At 46.0% G+C, this 24,650-nt stretch overlaps 1 protein-coding gene across 1 annotated transcript; it reads right to left on the bottom strand.

Moving 5' to 3' along the window:
* Nucleotides 1–631: 631 nt before the first annotated feature.
* Nucleotides 632–13,737, bottom strand: LOC144682228 (uncharacterized). The gene is made up of 2 exons (XM_078544653.1): nt 13,215–13,737; nt 632–2,506 (listed from the first exon to the last, which is right to left on the bottom strand). Exons 1-2 carry the CDS (start codon nt 13,536–13,538, stop codon nt 938–940), a joined length of 1,893 nt encoding a protein of 630 aa, XP_078400779.1. The 5' UTR covers nt 13,539–13,737; the 3' UTR covers nt 632–937.
* Between the last annotated feature and the right edge of the window lie 10,913 nt (nt 13,738–24,650).

The raw sequence follows: 24,650 nt of genomic DNA, 5'->3' as shown, positions 1-24,650 counted from the left end.
AAACAAAGGTTGTCTCCTTAACAAATTGAAGATATCATTGGGGCAAAGAACCTCTGGCAGAAATGGACATAAAGGAGGAGTCCACTCACTGAAGTATTCAATAGTAATTGGCTTTCATATCTGGATCAGTTTGTTGTCATTATTATCTCCCCAAATCTCCTGAAGGGAAGACTCTTGCTGGTATTTGAGGAACGTTTGAGGACGCTGGGTCTATACTCGATGGAGTTTAGAAGGATGAGGGGGGATCTGATTGGAACTTACAGAATACTGAAAGGCCTGGATAGAGTGGACGTGGGGAAGATGTTTCCATTAGTAGGAGAGACTAGGACGCGAGGGCACAGCCTCAGAGTTAAGGGAAGACCTTTTAGAACAGAGATGAGGAGAAACTTCTTTAGCCAGACAGTGGTGAATCTATGGAATTCATTGTCACAGAAGGCTGTGGAGGCCAGGTCATTGAGTGTATTTAAGACTGAGATAGATAGATTCTTGATTGGTAAGGGGATCAAGGGTTATGGGGAGAAGGCGGGAGAATGGGGTTGAGAAACTTATCAGCCATGATTGAATGGCGGAGCAGACTCGATGGGCCGAATGGCCTAATTTCTACTCCTATGTCTTATGGTCTTATGGGTTCACAGGTACCCTTAGAGCATCAATCAAATAGCCATTCCTTTTGTGCAAGTCCAGACAGAAGGTAATTTGCCTCTAGTGGGCTACAATCGATAACCTTATGCAGGCACTTTCCAAAGACCCTTCATTTTAGGGGGCAGGAGGAGGAAACCTGGACAGTTTTCCCCTCCATACCCTGGGGGCCAATGGTAGCATCTTGGCAATCAAGCGGGTTGTAGTTAGTTGACCTGGCACACTCTGAGACTTGGCCAGTCAGCTTGGCTCAGTTGTTGGCTCAAACATCAAAGATGCCCCTATCAAAGGGCAGAATTTAAAGGTCTTCCTCTTCCTTGCAGTGATTACATCTCGTGGACTTGTCATCATCAAGGTTGACACTCTTGCTCACATAGAGAAAAGGGTCAGTGCTTTCTCCAACCACGAGTTCCTGGATTTGAAGGCAATCCCTGGACAGGACCTGGCACTGACCTGCAGAGAGCTTAGAGCTGCAGTTAGGACAAATCGGAGACCCACAGATATCACAAGACATGGTTGGGGAGGGCCTGCTGTCCAAGCTGCTGGGTGGGATGTAGAAAGACTGGGGTGGTTCACGGACAACCTGGTCGCTGCTATCTGGTGGTGTACTGCCTGTGAGCTCGGAGTCATCCATCAGTGGGCTCACCCCGAGAAGCTCTGTTGGGGTGCACACACAGCACTCGGGAATATTGGGGGTTCGACAAGCTGTAACCTGGAGGGCTGTCTGGCTCTGTCGATGAGGTTTCGCTCCTGTTGGTTCAGGGTGCCTCAATCCCACACACTGAGACCCTAAGGCTCGGAAGTGGTTAGCTTGGTGGGAGGAATCTGGCCCGGCTGTCTCGGCTATTGGATAGGGCAGTTTCTCCTTACTTAAATAGCTCAGCTCAATTTCCACGTTATCCTTTTTCTGGTTGTTGGCATTTCCATTCAGGAAATTCCGATACTTCATAGATGAACTGCTGTCCATGTTCTGATAGCTTTTGCCAGCCCTCTTGTCCTCTGGGTCTCTCTGGCTGGTAGTATCTAGCGCACTGAGTTTCAGTGAGCATTTCGGGTCCATGGTATTGAAAGGTGCCCTGTCTTTATTCTTCAGGTTCTTACTCTCTGATGAAGTCGCAGTGAAGGGACTCAAGGAGAGAGGTCCAGTTTGACTTGGAGACAGTTTGACGAGAGATTCAGCTCGAGCCTTTGGCATCAGTGACTCATCCAGGTGGAACAGAGAATCACACTGCTCCAGTTTCCCATCTGGACTGACAGCTTCACCCAGTTTCTGAGCTTCTGGGTATCTTAAGGTGGCGCTGATGGTAATGTCGGTGTATTCACGGTACAGGTCAAGGCTGTCTGGCGGTAACCTCATGGAGGTGGACAATGGATCATTTGTGGCATCAGACTCTCTATCCAGTGCTCCTACCCGCAGTCCGATGGTTCCTTCGCGGTTGGCAGTGATTGGCAAGGACATATCGGGCAACTCAGATTTGGCAGTGTCTTCCTCGGAACGCAGGCCCAATTTTAAGGCTCCCTCATTTCTCTGAGTGGTCTCTTCACCTAGCCTTCCAGATCCAGTTTCCATGACTTTCAAGTATTTGATGCAGTCGGCCTGGTTAAAAGACATACTAGACCTCATCTGCACAACATCATGACAGCTACTATGCATTGCTTGGTCCAGTGCTTCCTGCATCAGTTCACACTCGGCCCTGGCCAAGAAAAATTCAAACCCAAGTTGGCCAATTTCCTCTTTGTTAATCTGTTTTGACATCACATACTCGCTGGTTCCTTTTCGAGTGTATCCCATCTTTTCCAAAATCCCTTGTAGAACATCAGGAGGAAACACGGGTTGGATGAAGTAGACAAAGGCTCCTGTGAAAGTCTGAAATAAATACGATTGCGTTAGTTTTTCAAGAAAGAATAATGACAGTTTTATTTCCATTTTCTCTTCCTCCTCCTGATAGCCTCCTCTTCCCCACAATTTTAACCTATAAGAACATAGGAAATAGGAGGAAGAGGCCATGTGCCCTCTTGAGATTGCTCTACCATATGGCTGACCTCTGACCACAACTCCACTTTCACACCCGATTCCCAAGTCACTTGATCCCCTTAAGAGTCCAGAAATGGGTTAGAGCCTCGAATATACTCAGTGGCTAAACATTCGCAGCTCTCTGGGGTAGAGAATTCCAAAGATTCACAATCTTCTCAGTGAAGAAATCTCTCCTCACCTTAGTTCGAAATGGCCACCCCTCAGGGAATACAGTCTCACAGCATCTACCCCATCAAGACTGCAAGAACCTTAAAAGTTTCAGTGAGATCAGGTCTCATTCTTCTAAATCTTTTTCTCATAGGAAAACCCTTTTATCCCAGAAATCAATCTAACGAACCTTCATCGAATCCTCTCCAAAGCAAGTATACCCATCCTTAGGTACAGAGACCAAAACTGTACACAGTTCTCCCGGTGTGGCCTCATCAAAGTCCTGCAAATTCAACAAGACTTCCTTATCCTTGTACTCCAACCCCCTTGCAACAAAGACCAACATACAATTCACCTAATTGCTTGCTGTACTTGCATGTTAACGTTCTCCGTTTCTTCTACAAGACATGCAAATCCCAGTGAATAATTTCCTACTATTTAAAAAATATAGTTTTTCTATTCTTCCTACCCAAGTGAATAACTTCACATTTTCCCCATTATACTCCAACTGCTGCCTATTGTCCACGCACTTAACCGATCCAAATCTCTTTGCAGGCTCATTGCATCCATCTCACAGCTTACATTCCCATCTAGCTTTGTACCATTAACAAACTTGGATGCATTACTCGGTCCCTTTATCCAAGTGATTAATATAGATTGTAAATATCCGAGGACCCAGCACTGATCCTTGTGGCACTCCACCAGTAACAGCCTGCCTATTCAAAAATGACCTGTTTAATCCTGTTCTGTTTTCTGAGCATTAACCAATCCTTTATCCGTACTAACAAACTGCCTACAACTCATGAGCCTTTGTCTTGTGCAACAACCTTACATGTGGCACCTTATCAAATGCCTTTTGAAAATCCAAATATACTACATCCACTGGGTCCCCTTTATCTACCCTGCTAGTTACATCCTCAAAAATTCCAATATATTAGTCAAATGTGATTTTCCCTTTCATAAAGCTGTGTTGACTCTGCCTAATCATCTTATGTTTTTCCACTTTACCACTTCCTGAGTAACGAATTCCAACATTTTTCTACTGACTGATGTCAGGCTAAATGGCCTGGAGTTCCCCATTTTCTCTTTCTCTCCTTTTTGAACAGCATTTTGCTAAATTTCAATCCACTGGGACCATTCCAGAATTAAAGGAATTTTGGAAGATCATAACCAGCGCAACCACTAGCTCTGCAGACAACTCTTTTAGAACCCCAAAATGTAGACCATCAGGTGCAGGGAGTTTGTTGGTGTTTCAATCTCTTTAATTTCTCTAGGCAGTGGCATAATGGTATTGTCACTAGACTAGTATTCCAGACATCCATGGTAACCCACTGGGGACAAAGGTCCGAATCCCACCGCGGCAGATGGTGAAATTTGAATTCAATAAAAATCTGGAATTAAAAGTCTGATGATGTCCACGAAACCTTTGTCGATTGTTGTAAAAAACCCACCTGGTTCACTAATGTCCTTTAGAGAAGGAAACCTGCCGGCCTTACCTGGTCTGGCCTACATGTGACTCCAGACCCACTGTTATGGCACAGCAGATGGTAAATGCTGAGCTGCTCAAATCCCAGAGGGAAACTTGAAACAGCTACCACAACCTTTTTTGCAATTTGTATTTTATTTTGAGATGTGTGCCTTGAATTCGGTAGTAACAAGTCCACCGAGTCTTCGAGTTTTTTTTTATAATACTAAATTAAACATTTATTAATAAAAGGAAAGATTATAAGCACATACATAGGCCTACAAATTACTATGATAACTCCTACCTCCCCAATTAATGTGACTTCCAGTTACACCTCTGTTAAGGCAACAGTAAAACAAAATAGATTTCAACAGATCCAGGCAGAGCACACAATACCCTGGACAGGGATATTCAAAGTGAGTTTTCTTAACTTTGGTTCCTGAAAACAGGAACTTAATGCATAGAGGCTGGAGGCTGTAAATCCCATTGTTCCAATATGTCTTTGCAACTTTACTTTTTACATAATATAAATTTTCCATAGTACTCATTTTATCAGTAACGTTTGGGAAAAATAAACACACTGTTTGACTTACTTCATAAGGCTAGGTGTAACATCCCATCATCTCTTTGAAATTCAGACCACTCTAGTTTATCTAAAAGTGCAAACGTTCCTCACACCTCACATCCTAAAATTTCAACCATGTTTATGTATTTAGCATTTCAAACCTGGCTTCTCTTTTGATCACTCAAAAGCTCCAGACTAGCTGCCTCCAATTCAATTAAACCCCCAACACACACACATTCACACAGAGAAGCTAATCCAAACCCCACTATTAACCTATCTTTACAATAAATCGCAATAATATCATGAAAATTATTATACTTTCATGATACCCACAGCAATGTGGTTGACTCTTAAATGCCCTCTCAACAAGGGCAATTAGGGATGGGCAATAAATGCTGGCCTAGCCAGCGACACCCACATCCCTCAAACAAATAAAAAAAGTTAATATTCATTACTTTAAGTTCCTCACTCTCATTAGACACTTGGTTCCCACTATCTCGAATTTGTCTTTTGCTGTGAAGACAGGCAAAAAAAAGTACTTGATTTTCCTATTTTAGTTTTTCCTGCATCTGCCTCTAAGGGACCCACAATTATTTTTGCTACTCTCTTCCTTTCTTCATACTTAACAACCCGTTTTAAAAAAATATTTCTGACTAGTTTAATCTCGCTCCATTTTCTCCCTCTCTATCAGTTTAATAGTAATCCTTTACTGCTTTCTAAAACTCTCCCAATTCTCAGGATTATTCACCTTGGCAACATTATAAACCTTTCCCTTTAAACTAATACTAGACCTATTTCCCTAACATTAGGGATGGGCAGTAAATGCTGGCCCAGCCAGCGACCCCCACATCCCGTGAAAGAGTATAATAAAAACTAACCTTAACCTCTTTTGTTAGTCACGTTTCTCAATGGAATGTAAATTTCCTGAAAATTATGAAATATTTCTTTAAATGTTGCTCATTGCCCCAACAGTCATACCTTTTCATTTAGTTTTCCAATTTACCTTAGCCAAGTTGCCCTCATAACCTATGTGATTGGCTTTATTTAGTTGAATATACCTGTTTCAGATTTATGTACCTCAACTCTCAAATTCTAACAAGTCGTGATCATATTTATTATGAGATTGCTGATTAACTCTATCTCATTAAAACAAGTTCTAAAATAGCCTCTTATCTCATTGGTTCCACAATGTATTACCTTGTCCGTCATCCAGAGCATCCCCATGTTTCCTGAAGAGTCTGACCCCTTTCCCGTATGCTAACTTGGAACCAAGTTTCGTTCATTCATTCCCCCTGTGCTTACTGACCTACATTGGGTCCTGGTCCAGGAATGTATCAATTTCCAAATTCTCATCCTTGTTTTCAAATCCCTTTATGGTCTCGCCTCCTTCATATCTCTGTAACATTTTCCAGTCCTACAACCCTCTGAGATCTCTGCACTCCTCCAATCCTGGCCTCATGTGCATCCCCGATTTTAATCAGTCCACCTTTGGCGGCTGTACTTTCTGTTGCCTGGGTCCTTTGCTCTGGAATTCCTTCCCTAAGCCTCTCTAACTCTCTCTCCTTCCTAATCATAGCCCTTAAAACCTGTCTCTTTGACCAAGCTTTTAGTTATCTGTTCTAAAAACTCCATAAGTAGCTCAACATCAAATTTTGTTCCTTTGACAATGTTCCTGGGAGGTTTTATTACATCAGTGGCATTACATAATTTTGTAATTTATATAGTATGTTATTAAATTTGGTAGCTTATCCAAGAAATTGAAAGTGCGCATTCATATAAAGTGTCCTGATTAAAATGTGCTATAGAATATTCTAGAATTAAACAGTATTAACTATTTGTATTAATTATGTGGCTACCCCAGCAGCCACCAAAATAAGTCTAATATGTACTGACCCACCAATAAGGGCCAGCAATGACCCAGGTCATCAGCTCTCCCCATAGAACCAGTTCCCTCACAGTGTCAGCCATGGCTAAGTGGTGAACACTCTCTTTCTTCCAAGGTTGTGGGTACGAGCCCCACATCAGAGACTTGAGCACAAAAATCTAGGCTGACATTCACAGTACTAAGTAAGTGCAGCACTGTTGGAGGTGCTGTCTTTTGGATTAGTCATTATATTGAGGCTCCATCTTCCACCTCAGGTGACATAAAAGATCCCACTATCCTGAAGGAGAGCAGGGGTGTCCTCTCTGATGCTCTGCTCAATCAACCAACAGCAGTAGAAAGATTATCTGGCTATCATCACAATGGCCTGAATTTTGCAGTCAAGTGGCAAACACACAGTGCTCACTCTTCATTACGCTTACAGCTGCCCACAGACTTTCTGGGCTTTGCGCTGTGACTTGTGGTAATTAGAGAGCTATTTCTGCATGGCATTGTCTGCAGGGGCTCCGGGACCCCTGTGAGCAGGGCAAGCAATGGTGTGGCTCCAGAACGAGACACACAGAATATAAGCCAGCAAGTGTCACTTAGAATTCATGTACAGGAAGCAAAACAAAGAGAGAGAGGGAAAGAAAGGTGCATTTGAGAGAAAGAAATAAAAGAGACTGAAAGAAGAAAAAGGATTTTCAAAAAAATTCCAAACAATAATTAACATATGGAGTTAGTAGACTCCACACTTGTAAAAGGTTTTTTTTTCGGTGTTGGGTGAGGTTTATGGGCAATAATTGACATTATCATGCTATTAAAAAAATTCATCTTCACCGGAAGGAATAACCCTAACATCTGCGTGCATGCTTAGCAAGTACCTAGTGAGCAAGTACCTCAAATTCACAGCTGTCCATGAATTTTTTAAAAATTCATTCACGGGGTGCGGGTGTCGCTGGCTGGGCCAGCATTTATTGCCCATCCCTAATTGCCCTTGAGAAGGTGGTGGTGAGCTGCCTTCTTGAACCGCTGCAGTCCATGTGGTGTAGGTACACCCACAGTGCTGTTAGGAAGGGAGTTCCAGGATTTTGACCCAGCGACAGTGAAGGAATGGCGATATATTTCCAAGTCAGGATGGTGAGTGACTTGGAGGGGAATTTCCAGGTGCTGGTGTTCCCATTTATCTGCTGCCCTTGTCCTTCTAGATGGTAGTGGTCATGGGTTTGGAAGGTGCTGTCGAAGGAGCCTTGGTGAATTCCTGCAGCGCATCTTGTAGATGGTACACACTGCTGCTACTGTGCGTTGGTGGTGGAGGGAGTGAATGTTTGTGGATGTGGTGCCAATCAAGCAGCTGCTTTGTCCTGAATGGTGTCAAGCTTCTTGAGTGTTGTGGGAGCTGCACTCATCCAGGCAAGTGAAGAGTATTCCATCACACTCCTGACTTGTGCCTTGTAGATGGTGGACAGGCTTTGGGGAGTCAGGAGGTGAGTTACTTGTCGCATGACTCCCAGTGTCCAACCTACTCTCGTAGTCACAGTATTTATATGGCTAGTCCAGTTCAGTTTCTGGTCAATGGTGACCCCCAGAATGTAGATAGTGGGGGATTCAGTTATGGTAATGCCATTGAACATCAAGGGAAGATGGTTGGATTCTCTCTTGTTGGAGATGGTCATTGCCTGACACTTGTGAGCCGTGAATGTATCTTGCCACTTGTCGGCCCACGTCTGGATATTGTTCAGGTCTTGCTGCATTTGGACAGGTGAATATTGAGTCTTTTGGTGAGATATTGGTGTTGCAAGATTTGTAGAGAATGTTGCCAACTGAGACAGGAACTCCCTGATTTCTGTATTGGACATGTAGAGATGATGGAAGGGTTATCTGAATAATAGTGAACTGATAGCCTCACTATTAATCTTACCACAGGCCATTTCTATTTCTGTTGTTTTATTTGTTCATGGGATGTGAGCACTGCTGTCAAGGCCAGGATTTATTACCCATGCCTAATTGTGCTCGAGAAGGTGGTGGTGATCCACTGCAGTCCATGTGGTGTAGGTACACCCAGTGCTATTAGGAAAGGAGTTCCAGGATTTCGACCCAGCGACATTGAAGGAATGGCCAATATATCGCAAGTCAGGATGGTGAGTGACTTGGAGGGGAACTTGCAGGTGGCGGTGTCCCCATGCACCTGCTGCCCTTGTTCTTCTAGGTGATCTTGGAGGATTGGAATGGTGCTGGTCAAAGGAGCCTTGGTGAATTCCTGCAGAGCATCCTGTAGATGGTACACACTGCTGCTACTGTGCGTAGGTGGTGGAGGCAGTGAATGTGCAAGGTGGTGGATGGGGTGCCAATCAAGCAGGATGCTTGTGGGAGCTTGCTGTGTAAATTGGCTGCCATGCTTTCTACGTTACAACAGTGACAGCATTTTCAAAACTACTTCATTGGCTTTGGGCCATCCTGAGGTCATGAAAGGTGCTAAATAAATGAATGTTCTAGCTGTTTTTCACCAGCCATCCTCGTGTGCAGAAAGAGAGTGAGATTGCTGCTCAGTGATCTCCTGTGGAAAGTGCGTGTGTGGAAAACCAAAACAGAAAACATTAAAGAGATAAACAACGTGATTAAGAAAGAAAAACAAGCAAAACGCTGCAGATGCTGGAAATCTGAAACAAAAACTGGAAAATGCTGGAAGCCACTCAGCAGGTCAGGCAGCTGGTGTGGAGAGAGAAACAGGGTTGAAGCTTTGGGGCAATGACCTTTCATCAGGACTGGGTTATGGTGAAAAGTCATTGAGCTGAAACGTTAATCCCACAATTCCCTCTCCACTGATGTTGCATATTCCTCTTCTGGCTTTAGTTGTCTGTGAGGTGAGAGGGTCAAGTTTCAGCTGACTTAGGTCCCAGAGTCAGGGAGCTATTCACATGAGTTAAGACAGTCAGCAGAGTCGGAGAAAGAGCTTTAAACTCCTCCTGGTATTTGAACCTCTAGTTATGGCAATAACCTCTCTGCCCCCCACCCTGAGTTCCAGGAACTACTCGCAATCTCCTGAAACAGCTGTCACCTCCATACAAACACTGCATCGTATTTCTGACAAATGTCCCAGAGCCCTTCCCATGTAATTCATTTTAAATTCCAATTGCCGCTGTTTATATAGTTGACTGGAATTACACTGAATGTAAAAGCACAGAAACAGGCCATTCAACACAACCGGTCCACTCTGGTTCTACACCAGCTTCCTCCCATTGAAATGCAGAGCGGTGAAATGAATGACCTCTGCTTTTGGTGACATTGGTTGAGGGAAAACTCCCCTGTCCTTGGGAATAGTACCTTGGGGCCTTTGGCATCCACCTGAGCAGGCAGGCACACACAGGCTGACAGCCCAACACTCCGTGAAGTCTCAGCCTACGTCCTGGAATTAAGGCTTTAAGCCCACGGCCGCTTTAACCAACCGTGCCACATTGGCACTTCAACAGGATCAAAGGTTGCCAACTGTCCAGTCACGCCCTGAGTGTCGGAATTGAAGATTACTCTGCAGGACAAACTGCCCTTGCTAAAAACAACCTGGGGCTGGTGGGGTGGGGCTGGGAAGTTGGTGAAGGGACCCATAAGAAAGCTATTTTTCCATCTTTTTAAATGTTATTATTAGTTATAAATATTGGAATTGGGGGAATGAAGGTTGTTTGACTGAAAGTCAAGAATCATCCAATCAGATAACCAAGAGTCTGTTTTTCTACCGGTCTAGGGAAGGCAGGCCACACGCATGGGCATATTAGGCAACCAATGACAGAAACGAGAGGGTTGGGTGAGAGGTCACGTGATGGAATCTTCTGGAATACATCCAGGTTTGGCAACCCCACAAGGTCATTTTTTTCAAGGCAGTTCAGCTAGCCATTTTGAAACTCTAAGTGTATTTGTATGTCTCACAAGAAGTGTAAAGTACACACAGCCAGTAAGACCAAAAAGCAGAGGGGAAGATTGCCACTGGATATCTGGATGGTTAGAAAAGACGATTATACTCAGACCAACCCCAACAAAATCTGTGTCAGCACTCGCAAACCTGACAGACATTTAAAAATCTCCTAGATTCTCATTAAAATTTACTTTCCATTAGCTTATATTTCAGATTTCTGCAGCTACTCCCTGATCTTATTTTAAGGCACAAATCAGCACTTATCTGGTTGAAACGTCTCACTGAATTGTGCAGGTTGACCTTTATTAACCTTTGTTCACCACTTGGCTCTCTCTCTCTGCTCTCTTCCTACAGCACCTGGAATTAATCACCTTTTCTCCGCACTCTCTTCGCCGTTTGCACATCCCATTAGTGGGGCCGGGAATGCCCCCAGTAAGTGCAGGGCGCAGCCTGAATGGGCTTGTATTAGCCGAGGGAATATGCAGGCCCTCTGTGACACTAATTGAAGGGATTTTCCTCCACCTTGCTTCAAAAGAAAGGCGAAACTGTGGCTACTTTACCAATTGGCTTGTTAAATTATTTTAAAAATTGTTCATTTGAAAAATAATTGGCAGAATGTGCACATTTCTGAGCAGGCGACACAATTCCTGCCTTGGCTCAGCTCTGAAGAAGAGTCATGTGGACTCTTTTCTCTCTCTCCACAGATGCTGTCAGACCTGCTGAGTTTTTCCAGCAATTTTCTGTTTTGATTCCTGTCCTGGCAAAGTGCATTCTGAGAAATCTCTCTAGCTTGAAAGTGGACAGAGTGTGGAACTCGCTAGCACAGGCAGTGGTTGAGGTGAATAGCAGAGATACTCCCAAATGGGAACGAGATGAGTGCATGAGAGATAAAGGAACAGAAAGGTCTGCTGTTGATGAAGTAGATGGAGTGGGAGAAGACTTGTGCGGAGTATATACAACAATTCAGACCAGTTGGGCCAAATGGCCTCTTTCTGGGTTGTCTTTTCTATGGATCCGTTACAGTTTTACAAAAAAAGGTTTTCGATCAAACTGAATGGCTTTCTAGGCTGCTTCAGGGGGCAGTTAAGAGTTAACTACATTGGTGTGGGATCGGAGTCACATATTGGACCAGGCTGGGTAAAGAGGACAGTTTTCCACCCCAAGGACATTTGTGAATCAGATTTTTAAAAAAAATGACAATCATAAAAGCTTCATCCAGGGACCTTCCCCCCACCAGGATAAGGTCAGAAGTGGGGATGTTTGCTGATGATTGCACAACGATCAGCACCATTCATGACTCCTCAGATTGAAGCAGTCCATGTCCAAATGCAGCAAGACCTGGACAATATCCAGGCTTGAGATGACAAGTGGCAAGTAACATTCACACCACACAAATGCCAGGCAATGACCATCTCCAACAAGAGAGAATCTAGCCATCACCCCTTAACATTCAGTGACATTACCATTACTGAATCCCCCACTATCAACATCTGGGGGTTACCATTGACCAGAAACTGAACTGGACTAGCCATATAAACACTATGACTACGAGAGTAGGTTGGACACTGGGAATTCTGCGGTGAGTAACTCACCTCCTGACTCTCCAAAGCCTGTCCACCATCTACAAGGCACAGGTCAGGAGTGTGATGGAATACTCTCCACTTGCCTGGATGAGAGCAGCTCCCACAACACTCAAGAAGCTTGACATCGTCCAGGACAAAGCAGCCCGCTTGATTGGCACCACATCCACAAACATTCACTCCCTCCACCACCAACGCACAGTAGCAGCAGTGTGTGTACCATCTACAAGATGCACTGCAGGAGCCCTCCCAAACCCACAACCACTATCATCTAGAAGGACAAGGGCAGCAGATAGATGGGAACACCACCACCTGGAAGTTTCCCTCCAAGTCACTCACCATCCTGACTTGGAAATATATCACCGTTCCTTCACTGTCGCTGGGTCAAAATCCTAGAGCTCCCTTCCTAACAGCACTGTGGATGTACCTACGCCACATGGACTGCAGCGGTTCAAGAAGGCAGCTCACCACCACCTTCTCAAGGGCAATTAGGGATGGGCAATAAATGCTGGCCCAGCCAGTGACACCCACATCCCATAAAAGAGTTAAAAAACACTCACACTTTATGGAACACAACATATCTCCACCACCTGAACACATCTCCCCATCCCCTGAACGCATCCCACCACCTCAACCCCCTGAATACAACCCCCACCCCACAAACACATCCCAACCCACCTACCCCCTGAACAACACCCCCACCCCTCTGAACACATGCCCACCCCCACCCTCCTGAACTCAACACAACCCCCACCTCCCTGAACACACCCCAACCCTCCTGAACTCAACACAACCCTCCTCGACACAACCCTCCTCGACACAACCCTCCTCAACACAACCCTCCTCAACACACCCTTACCCCCTGAACACACCAACTCTCTGAACACATGCCCACCCCCCTAAACACACCCTCAACAACACCCCCACTCTCCTGAACACAACACAACCCCACCCACCCCCCTGAACACACCCTCACCACCACCACACCCCCCCCCCATCCCATGAACAGACTAACCTTGATTGACTTGATCTCCTTCCGCCAGGGCCACAGGTACAGGCTGACGGAAATCAGCTCCAGCACCTCCAGGGCTTTGCTGAGAGTCCGGAAACGCTGCTGCCGGTCCCCCTGCTCACTCCGGCCGCCGACAAACCCCTGGGCCAGGCGGTAGAAATCCAGCAGCTGGAACCGCTGGCACGAAGTGGGCACGGAATCCAGCAGGTCCTTGCCCTGGCGGAGCTGCCCTTCCCCGCTGCAGGGGGACAGGTGGCCGGAGACGAAATCCTTCTGGTAAAAAGCCAGGAAGTTTTGGTAAACTTCTTCCCTCCTCCCGCTGCCCATGTCGCTGGAGGCGAGAGGGATTCCCCAGGGATACAATGTGTCAATTTCCCGCAATGTATCCGTGTCTCCCCCCCCTGATCAGTTACAATGTGTCAGCCGCTCAGTTTCACTCAGGTTTCCGGTGATTGGAAGGCTCAGGCTCAGAGGGGAAGAACTTTTCTTCTAAAACCCCCTCCGGCGAGGGGATGAGAAACTGAAAGCGCCCCTGCGCAATCCGGCAGCAGCTACTCTTTGATCGCTTGGTTCACTGGGAGCGGCGCCGGGGGAAACCGGCGCGGGAGGGCAGAGGTTTTGCTGCTGCCTCTCTTCACACACTCCCTCCTTCCTTCCTTCCTCCCTCCCTCCCATCCTCTCATCCTTCCCTCCCATCCTCTCATCCTTCCCTCCCTCCCATCCTCTCATCCTTCCCTCCCTCCCATCCTCTCATCCTTCCCTCCCTCCCATCCTCCCATCCTTCCCTCCCTTCCATCCTCCCATCCTTCCCTCCCTCCCTCCCTCCCATCCTTCCTTCCCTCCCTCCCTCCCATCCTTCCTTCCCTCCCGCCCTCCCATCCTTCCCTCCCTCCCTCCCTTCCATCCTTCCCTCCATCCCTCCCTCCCTCCCTCCCATCCTTCCCTCCCTCCCTCCCTCCCATCCTTCCTTCCCATCCTTCCCTCCATCCCTCCCATCCTTCCTTCCCTCCCACCCTCCCATCCTTCCCTCCCTCCCTCCCATCCTTCCTTCCCATCCTTCCCTCCATCCCTCCCTCCCATCCTTCCTTCCCATCCTTCCCTCCATCCCTCCCTCCCTCCCTCCCATCCTTCCCTCCATCCCTCCCTCCCTCCCTCCCATCCTTCCCTCCCTCCCTCCCTCCCTCCCATCCTTCCTTCCCATCCTTCCCTCCATCCCTCCCTCCCATCCTTCCTTCCCATCCTTCCCTCCATCCCTCCCTCCCTCCCTCCCTCCCTCCCTCCCTCCCTCCCTCCCATCCTTCCTTCCCATCCTTCCCTCCATCCCTCCCTCCCATCCTTCCTTCCCATCCTTCCCTCCCTCCCTCCCTCCCTCCTTTCCTTCCTTCCCATCCTTCCCTCCATCCTTCCCTCCATCCTTCCCTCCCTCCCTCCCTTCCTTCCTCCCTTCCTTCCTTCCCTCCCTCCTTCCTCCTGGACGGAACCCAGCTCCACACCTGCACCAAAAGGCAGATGGCGACCTCCTGCCCTTCCGCAGGGGTCAGCATCGACGGGATATTCACCCGCGATGGGCATCACCTTTCCAGTTAGTTATCCTGTCCACTCTCGGCGATCTCTCCCGCCAAGGCTCTTGTTCCCGATGATCCTACTTTCAAAATATCTATTGTCTGGCTTCTAGTACTCATTTTTTTTGGGGGGATACAATAATCAAGTTAATCGGAGGTCCGAAAAGAGTCATATTGGACTCAAAACGTTAACCCTGTTTCTCTCTCCACAGACCTGCTGAGTTTTTTCCAGTACTTTTTGTTTTTATTTCAGATCTCCAGCATCGCACTATTTACTTTGATTTTTCTGAGCCTGGGATTAAAAAAGATGTAATTGATTTACCTACATGTCTCTCTGCAACTTTTTTTTGTCCATTGTGTCAATTTGGCTTCACTGGCTGGGCCAGCATTTATTGCCCATCCCTAATTGTCCTTGAGAAGGTGGTGATGAGCTGCCTTCTTGAACCGCTGCAGTCCATGTGGTGTAGGTACACCCACAGTGCTGTTAGGGAGGGGGTTCCAGGATTTTGACCCAGCGACAGTGAAGGAACGGCGATATATTTCCAAGTCAGGATGGTGAGTGGCTTGGAGGGGAACTTCCAGGAGGCACTGTTCCAGAGGGAGGTGGTGGTATAATGGCATTTTCACTGGGGTAATTCTCTGGGGACCCAGGGTTCAAATCCTGTCCAAACAGATGGTGAAATTTGAATTGTAAAAAAATTTGGAATTAAAATCTGGCCATGAAACCATTGTCAATTGTTGTAAAAACCCATCTGGTTCACTAATGCCCTTTAGGGAAGGAAATCTGACATCCTTACCTGGTCTGGCCTACGTGTGACTCCAGACCCACAGCGATGTGGTTGGCTCTTAAATGGCCTAGCAAGCTGCCACTCAGTTCTTAAGGGATTAGGGATGGAGAATAAATGCTGGCCCAGCCAGCGATGGCCACATCTCATGAGCAAATTAAACAAGTGTCTGGCCCCTTGTCCTCTTAGTTGGTAGAAGTCATGGCTTTGGAAGGTGATGTTGAAGGAGCCTTGGTGAGTTAAAGTATCAAGCTAATCTTTTGATTATCTGCTCCTATCACTGCTTGCTTGTCCCTACAACCACCCCCCCACCCCAACTTCTCCCCCCCACCCCCCCACCAAACCTTAAACCAGCTTATATTTCACCCCTCTCCTAACTTTACTCCGTTCTGCCGAAGGGTCATGAGGACTCGAAACGTCAACTCTTTTCTTCTCCACCGATGCTGCCAGACCTGCTGAGTTTTTCCAGGTAATTCTGTTTTTGTTTTGGATTTCCAGCATCCACAGTAGTTTTTTGTTTTTAAGCTAATGCATTGTTTGATTAAAAGTATTGTCTGTATTTGAGATAAAGTCGTGTGGGAAATGAAGAGGAATTTACCACAATGTGGGGGCGATAGGATAAAACCAGCTTAACAGCATCCAACCAGTTAGTGAAGGAATTTGTGCTGTGTTCCAACATCGAGGGAATTGTCGTGGTACATTCTGACATTCTCAAAACAGAACCAAAACAGCTCCGAGCAGAATGGGCTAATATCATTGGAGTTGAGGGAAATGAGAGATGAGCTCGAAGAGCTTGGCAGGATAGCTGCTGGTGAATCTAGAACACAAGGTCACAGTCTCAGAATAAGGGGTCAGGCAATTAGGACTGAGATGAGGAGACATTTATCCACTCAGAGGGCTGTGAATCTTTGGAATTCTCTACCCTAGAGAGCTGTGGACGTTCAGTTGTTGGGGACATTCAAGATTGAGATTGATAGATTATTTGGGTACTAAGGGAATTAAGAGATATGGAGGTAGTGCTAGAAAGTGGAGCTGAGGTAGAAGATCAGCTATGACCTTAATGAATGGTGCAGCAGTCTCGGGGGTTGTGTACCCACCCCCTCAGCTCCTATTCCTTATGTTTTGCAACCCGCATTGTTTTGGCATTGTAGGCCTGCAGTTCCACAATATTGCCATTGGGGGGTGGTGCTGAGCTCCCCATCCTCTGATGGCACATGAGTGCCACCTGCAGGAAAGGAGCTGCTATGTGCTTCATAAAACAAGACAAAGTGCACTTTAAATAAATCTATAAATTGAAAAAGCCCATGAATAAAAATGCTCCATGTCATGATTTACTTCATTGACAGCTATTGCATGGGCTGATATAGCAGCCATTTTGCACACAGTAAGATCCCAAAATAGGTATTGTTAATTTGTTTTGGTTGGGGGAGAGGAATATTGGCCGAGAGGGCAGAGAGAATTTCCTACTCTCACTTGAGGGAGAGGCAGTGTCAAGCCTTAACCTCTACCTGGACCACACAGTTAGGGCTTTGGTTTAATGACAGCCTTCCATCTCGTAAGGCAATGGCGGTGGTCAACTCTGTGTTAAACATTGTCTGGTGTGGCTCAGGAGCCCCACTCTGCTATGTCAGTCTGTGCTGCATTCGCTGCAGAGGAAGACAGTGGGGCTGAGAAGGTGCACGATTCACTGGCCTTTGTTTTCTCTGGGCTCTCTCCTCGACTAGCTGAACATTTCATTTCTGCTCACCTCTTCCAATGCCCTTCCAGATAGTCAGCTTCCAGAGATCACGGCCGTCAGCGACTATCTCCCAGCTGTCTGTGTTAGAACAAAGAACAAAGAACAAAGAAAAATACAGCACAGGAACAGGCCCTTCGGCCCTCCAAGCCTGCGCCGATCATATTGCCCGTCAACTAAAACATTTTGCACTTCTGGGGTCCGTATCCCTCTATTCCCATTCTATTCATGTATTTGTCAAGCTGCCTCTTAAACACCACTATCGTACCTGCTTCCACCACCTCCTCTGGCAGCGAATTCCAGACACTCACTACCCTCTGTGTAAAAAACTTGCCCCGCACATCTCCTCTATAGTTTTCTCCTCTCACCTTAAATCTATGTCCTCTAGTAATTGACTCTTCCACCCTGGGAAAAAGCTTCTATCTACTCTGTCCAGCATCCTCGTATCTCACTTGCAGGTGTCCTTGTATTGGAGGTATGGACACACAGGAGGTCATGACCTGCTGGCCAGTTCACCTTACAGGAGGTCTTTGGGTATATGGCCTTCATCGATCCAATGATCCAATGCAGCCAGCACAGACATTGGCTTAGCAGCGAGTCTATGCTGACAGAATTAGCATGTTCCAGAACCTCTGAGTGGGTGATCTTGTCCTGCCAAGCGATGCCGAAGATATGTCTGAGACAGTGAAGGTAAAAAATGTTCAGCTTTCTCTCTTGCCTAGTGTATGTTGTCCAGGTGTCACCGCTGTAGAGGAGCGCGCTGAGGACACAGGCTTGGTAAACTCGCAGTTTGGTGTTCTCGGTCAGGTTGCTGTTGTTCTCCACTCTCCTACTCAACTTGGACACAACAGCTGCAGCTTTTGCGATGCGCGTGTTGATTTCAGCATCAAGTGACAGATTGCTGGTGATTGTGGAGCTGAGATATGTGAAATTATCAACAACCTCCAGTGTCACATTGTCAGTGCTGATAGATGGTGGTATGACAACATCCTGGACCATGAAACTTGTCTTCCTGATGCTGATGGTCAAACCAAACTCTTTACAGGTGCGAGAGAGTCTGTCCATTTGCTGCTGAAGGTGCTCCTCAGTGTGGAATGTTAGTGCAGCATTGACAGTGTAGAGCAGCTCCCTGCTGCGGACTTGGCCCACTTTTGTTTTGGGTTTGAACAAGGTTGAACAGCTTTCTTTCAGCCTTGGTATGTGAGAAGGATTAAGACCTCACACAGTATATTTTTATAAAATATACATAGATATGCTCATTGCTATTTCTAAATTAAAAAAAAACTGAACAGGGTCCTTTAAAATGGTTAAAACTGTGTCTGACTGTGGGCCTGGAACAAAAGAAGTCACTTGGTAGTTTTAGGAAAACCCACACCTCGTTATCTCTGAGGAACCACTAACGACCCGCTATGGACAGTACAGCACAATTTCAAAGAGAGGTGTACAAGGCCATCTGCATTTAATAACCCAGCCTGGCCTGAAGGAGATGGATCATCTGCTAAGACAAAGGACCCACAACCTTGCTTTCAATTCCTAATGATTGAGACATTTAACAGTTGTTGGAATCCAGATGATGGATACTGGTATGACACAGCAGTTGGTAAAGTCTGAGTTGTTTAAATCCCAGAGGGAAACCTGAACAACTGTCATAATCTATAATCTCAACTGGTATGTTTGAAATGCAGCTCTGAATTCAGGAATAAGACCGCTGAGCTTCCAAAGGTTTTTTTTATATAAAATTAAATTAAACATTTATTAATTTAACAACAAATTAAACACATACACATGTCTACAAATGACTACCACAATAACTTTTAAATAAATCCCCAAATTAATCACTCCCATCTTTGCCAAGGCAACAATAAACCATAGACTTTAAACAGATACCAGGCAAAGCACATTTGACCTTATGAAATCAAAATGTGGTTCCTTTCAATTTGGTTCCTTTGCAGACACAATTGTAGGGTGACAGGCGGCTGGTCAGATTCTTAAATGCCTCTGACTTACACACACAAACTCATTTCTGTTTATACCTAGCTTTCCCTTTGAATATACATTTTCCATGATATCCTAAGCTTTTAACATCACGCCTTCTAACAATAACATTTTCATCCCACTAGTTTTATTAGTAAAACAAACGCATTGCTTGGAGTCTCCCAGCCGGGTGCAAGATTTTACCCATTCTTTTGAATGGTTTATTCAACAAATGCAAATTTACACTTTACTTCCTCCTCCTTATGTTTATTTATTTAATATCTCAAAACTACCATACATCAAAACACCCAGACTAATGGCTTTAATCCAGTTAAGCCACACACACAGACACACACATAGACACAGACCCTACTACATAATTCTAATTTAAAAATAATTTCCAATAACATTATAGACATTAACATCTCTTCACGACTGATACACATCCTTTGTCAAAGATGGTGGAGAGTGGGGAGTCAAGAGGCATGGGCGTCTGGCTTACAGAAGAAGTAATATCGCTTTGCTGAACTGAAACGTTCAGTCTGCTGCCTAACCAGCGGGCCACACCGGAGGAGCTCAGGCCTAGGCTGGACACCTGACCCCCGTCTACGCTGCTCCTGCTGGGTTTCTGTACCTAGGCCTGCAAGACTGATTCATCTCTGTGTGCCTTTCTCATCGTGTGAAGTCAACACCGCCAGAAAAGTGAATTATACCGCATCGTATTTCAGCCCTGCCAACCTCCATGAAGGAAATACATCATTGGACTTTGATTCTGGGCTCTGGAACCTACGTGGAACAATATTTTTTTTCTCTGTGGTCTCTGTATTGTAAACCTTTCTTTTCTCTACCCCTCTCTTTACTATCTGAAAGTGTGGGGGGTGGGGGGATGTTGCAAACCCTCTTTTTTGTGTTTTGAGCGTGTGCAAATAAACGAACCCTTTTGAGTTCATCCTATCTCGAGTTTGCAGAGAGCTTTTTAATTGAATAAAAGCAAAAAACTGCGGATGCTGGAAATCCAAAACAAAAACAAAAATAGCTGCAAAAACTCAGCAGGTCCGGCAGCATCTGCGGAGAGGAACACAGTTAACGTTTCGAGTCCGAATGACCCTTCAACAGAACTAAGTTAAAATAGAAAATAGGTGAAATATAAGCTGGTTTAAGGGGGGGTGTGGGACAGGTAGAGCTGGATAGAGGGCCAGTGATAGGTGGAGATAACCAAAAGATGTCATAGACAAAAGGACAAAGAGGTGTTGAAGGTGGTGATATTATCTAAGGAATGTGCTAATTAAGGGTAGAAAGCAGGACGAGCAAGGTACAGATAGCCCTAGTGGGGGTGGGGTGGGGGGAAGGAATCGAAAAAGGCTAAAAGGTAGAGATAAAACAATGGATGGAAATACATTTAAAAATAATGGAAATAGGTGGGAAAAGAAAAATCTATATAAATTATTGGGGAAAAAAAGGGGGAAACCGGAAAGGTGGTGGGGATGGAGGAGAGAGTTCATGAATCACAAAAGGCTAGTATGCAAATACAGCAAGTAATTAGGAAAGCTAATAGAATGTTATAATTTATTGTGAGGGGAATTGAATACAAAAGTAGGGAGGTTATGCTTCAGTTGTACAGGGGACTAGTGAGACCACATTTGGAGCACTGTGTACAGTGTTGGTTACCTTATTTAAGGAAGGATGTAAATGCATTAGAAGCAGTTTACCAGACTAATATCTGGAATGGGTGGGTTGTCTTATGAGGAAAGGCTGGACAGGCTAGGCTTGTATCCACTGGAGTTTAGAAGAGTGAGAGGCGATTTGATTGAAACATATAATATTCTGAGGGGTCTTGACAGGCTGGATGTGGAGAAGATGTTTCCTCTTGTGGGAGAATTTAAAACTAGGGGTCATAGTTTAAAAATAATGGGTCACCCATTTAAAACAGAGATGAGGTTAATTTCTTTCACTCAGAGGGTCGTGAGTCTTTGGAATTCTCTTCCTGAAAAGGTGGTGGAAGCAGGGTCTTTGAATATTTTTAAGGAAGAGGTGGATAGATTCTTGGTTAGTAAGGGGGTGATAGGTTATCGGGGGTAGGTGGGATGCAGATTTCAGGTTACTATAAGATCAGCCATGATCTTATTAAATGGCGGATCAGGCTCGAGGGGCTGAATGGCCTACTCCTGCTCCTTGTTTGTATATTTGTATGTTCGTGTGTTCATATGTACATATTCTCATTTATCTTTACCAGTTGATGTCCGAGGCAGGAGGATGGTGCCCAATGGCCCATTCCCACTATTGCGTTGAAATCCCCCAGTAGGTAAAGATGTTCTGACTCAGGGATTCTGTTGAGTTCCTCATAGAACTGGCCTTTCATCTCTGTAGTGGAGCACAGCATTGGAGTATAAATACCCATGAGGTTAACTGGCCCTGTTAGAGTTGAGAGACAGATGGAGAGAACACATACTGAGCCATTCGTGTGGGTGGGGGTCTATCATCGAGAGTAATGAGTTCCTTACAGCAAAGCCTACACCTTGCTCACACATGTCCTCTGAACTCTCCCCCTGTCAGATGAACGTGTGATATTTTTCTTTCAGTGCTCCGCTCTCTGTTAGCCTGGTCTGATATTGGGAAGCTATGTCAATGTTCAGCCTGCCAAGTTCCATGTTGATCACGGCTGTCTTGCCCGTGTTATCTACCAGCTGCAAGTCATCGGTCAATCCTGTGTACATAATCCTTACATCCCAGTTTGCCAATCGAAGAGTCGGCATCTTCTTTCATTTTGTTTGTTTGCCGGTGTGGTGGGTTTGGTCCACATGTTGCACAGAGACACCAAACTCCAAGTATCCATGGAACAGATGGACCGTGGTGCGTTAGCACTTTACTGGATGGGGGGCTGCTCGACTTGAGGTGGGTGTGACCAGTCATACATGATGGCTCCCTCGCACCACCATGGGAGACAGCACCCATTCCCTAGGCCAATCGAGTTGGGCTTATCACTCGTAACTGTTGTTAATGCTCTGCACTGAAACTGGAGTGTCCTCTCCAGGGCCCAGGCAAAATCTATGGAGACCCTGTGCTGCCCAAACATCAGGGACCCCCTCTCAACCTCCCTGGTTGAGTCCAAAGGAAAGCAAAGCACCGGCCCGGTTCCAGGAGTTGCCAGATAGATGAGGAATTGAGACATCGGTCCCTCTTTGGGCTCCACTCCAGATTTTAGGTCAGGGTTTTACTCCCTCAGTCTTCAACCCTCCTGAGGTATCGACAAGGCAGTGGAGCTATTCGCCCACAGCTGGGAGTTTGGTACATGAGTGCCAGCGCCTGTCCACATGCCAGTGGGCCCACACACTGCGTGTCTGGGGCCAAACCTCCTCCGAGTTCCTCTGAAGCTTTTGCCCGAAGCCTCGAGGGACCCGGTTTCCGTGTGTCGCCATGAGGAGGCGCAGCTGAGGACTTGCTGATGGAGAGACTGTGTACTGACAGGGAGAGACTTACACATCTGGCTGGGGACTTGCTGATGGAGAGACTGTGTACTGACAGGGAGAGACTTACACATCTGGCTGAGGACTTGCTGATGGAGAGACTGTGTACTGACAGGGAGAGACTTACACACGTGGCTCAGGACTTGCTGATGGAGAGACTGTGTACTGACAGGGAGAGACTTACACATCTGGCTGAGGACTTGCTGATGGAGAGACTGTACTGACAGGGAGAGACTTACACATCTGGCTGAGGACTTGCTGATGGAGAGACTGTGTACTGACAGGGAGAGACTTACACATCTGGCTGGGGACTTGCTGATGGAGAGACTGTACTGACAGGGAGAGACTTACACATCTGGCTGAGGACTTGCTGATGGAGAGACTGTACTGACAGGGAGAGACTTACACATCTGGCTGAGGACTTGCTGATGGAGAGACTGTACTGACAGGGAGAGACTTACACATCTGGCTGATTTTCACATTGCTGCCAGCCAGTGGTGGGGGCTGAAAACGAGAAGCACAGAAAAGTGGAAAGCGTGTTAACCCTCTTCACCCACACACTGGAAGGACCTGTGTACTTCCAACAGGTCAACGAGGCTTTGGTTTAAGATCTCAATAAAATGTTTAACTCATGCACTGAGTTCATGGCTTGGGATGGGGCTTAAATGTGCATCTCTCTGACATCAAGAGGGAATATTACTGAGTGAGTAAAGCTGATCCATATCTCCGGAATAACGGAAGAACCTATATTGACATGAGGCACTAACTCTCTCCACAGATGCTGCATGACTTGCTGAATTTTCTGCCTCAGATCCATTTTTAATGATGTTGTTTGAGGAATAAATATTGACCAGGAGACTGTGGACAGCCCCCTACTCTTCTTACAAACAGCGCTGGGGGATCTTTTGCACCCACCTATGTGGCCAGTTGGATCCTCGGTTTAACAACTCATCTGAGAGGTAACAATTTCTGAAAGTGTAGCATTAAGATGTCAGTGTAGATTATGTGCTCCAGTCTCTGAAGTAAGGTTTGAACCCGTGACCCGGTGGTGAGAATTCTACCAACTGAACCGAGGTTGACATTCCATTAGCAGTGAGTGCAAATATAAATGCATGAGCTTAAAATAGCTTGAGCCACCTGAGTAAGTTAGAAGTGGAGCTTTTAAATCACATCCTCTTCAGTTTATTTCCTATGGAGGAGAGCCAGTGAATGCTGACCCACCTAGGCATTGACCCCAGTTTCACCAAACATCAACAGAACAAATCTCAGCGGGTAAATGTGTCACCAGGTCTGGCATTGAGGCTTATGGTGCAGGTTATTGATAACTTCAATCCTGTGCTGAGTTAATTGATTAAAGGATTTAATTCTGAAGGGGTTCACGTGGACGCTGAGAGATTGTTTCCGCTGGTCGGGGAATCTAAACACTGGGGTGGGGGCACAGTCTCAGGATAAGGGGTCGATCATTTAGGACTGAGATGAGGAGAAATTTCTTCACTCGAAAGGGTTATGAGACTTTGGAATTCTCTACCCCAGAGGGTTGTGGATACTTCATCGTTGAATGCATTTAAGGCTGGGATAGGCAGATCTTTGGCCTCTCAGGGAATTCAGGGACATGGGGAGTGGGCAGGAAAATGGAGTTGAAGCCCAAGATCAGCCATGATTGGATTGAATTGTGCAGCAAGCTCGAGGGGCTGTCTGGTCTACTCCTGCTCCTATTTCTCATGTTCTTGTGTTCTTGATTTGATAGTGCAGATAGAAACCATTGTTTCTAACGCTGAGAGTCCAGAAAAATGGGGCATAATCTTAAAATTAGAGCATCAGGGGTGATATCAGGAAATACTTCTTCACAAGGGGATGGTGCTAACCTGGAAATCTCTCCCACCGAAGCTGTTAAGGCTGGGGCTTCAACTGAACATTTA

This window comes from Cetorhinus maximus, chromosome 6, assembly GCF_964194155.1.
Source record: "Cetorhinus maximus chromosome 6, sCetMax3.hap1.1, whole genome shotgun sequence".
In the NCBI taxonomy this organism is placed as follows: Eukaryota; Metazoa; Chordata; class Chondrichthyes; order Lamniformes; family Cetorhinidae; genus Cetorhinus; species Cetorhinus maximus.
The sequence above is the reverse complement of the archived record's forward strand: the minus strand, read 5'-3'. Positions and strand labels throughout refer to the sequence as shown.

Excerpts from the sequence above, each read along its gene's own strand:
- LOC144682228 (XM_078544653.1), bottom strand. The coding sequence starts at position 13,538 with ATGGGCAGCGGGAGGAGGGAAGAAGTTTACCAAAACTTCCTGGCTTTT. Across the intron at positions 2,507-13,214 it reads AGGAGATCAAGTCAATCAAG|ACTTTCACAGGAGCCTTTGT; the intron begins GTTAGTCTGTTC and ends TATTTATTTCAG.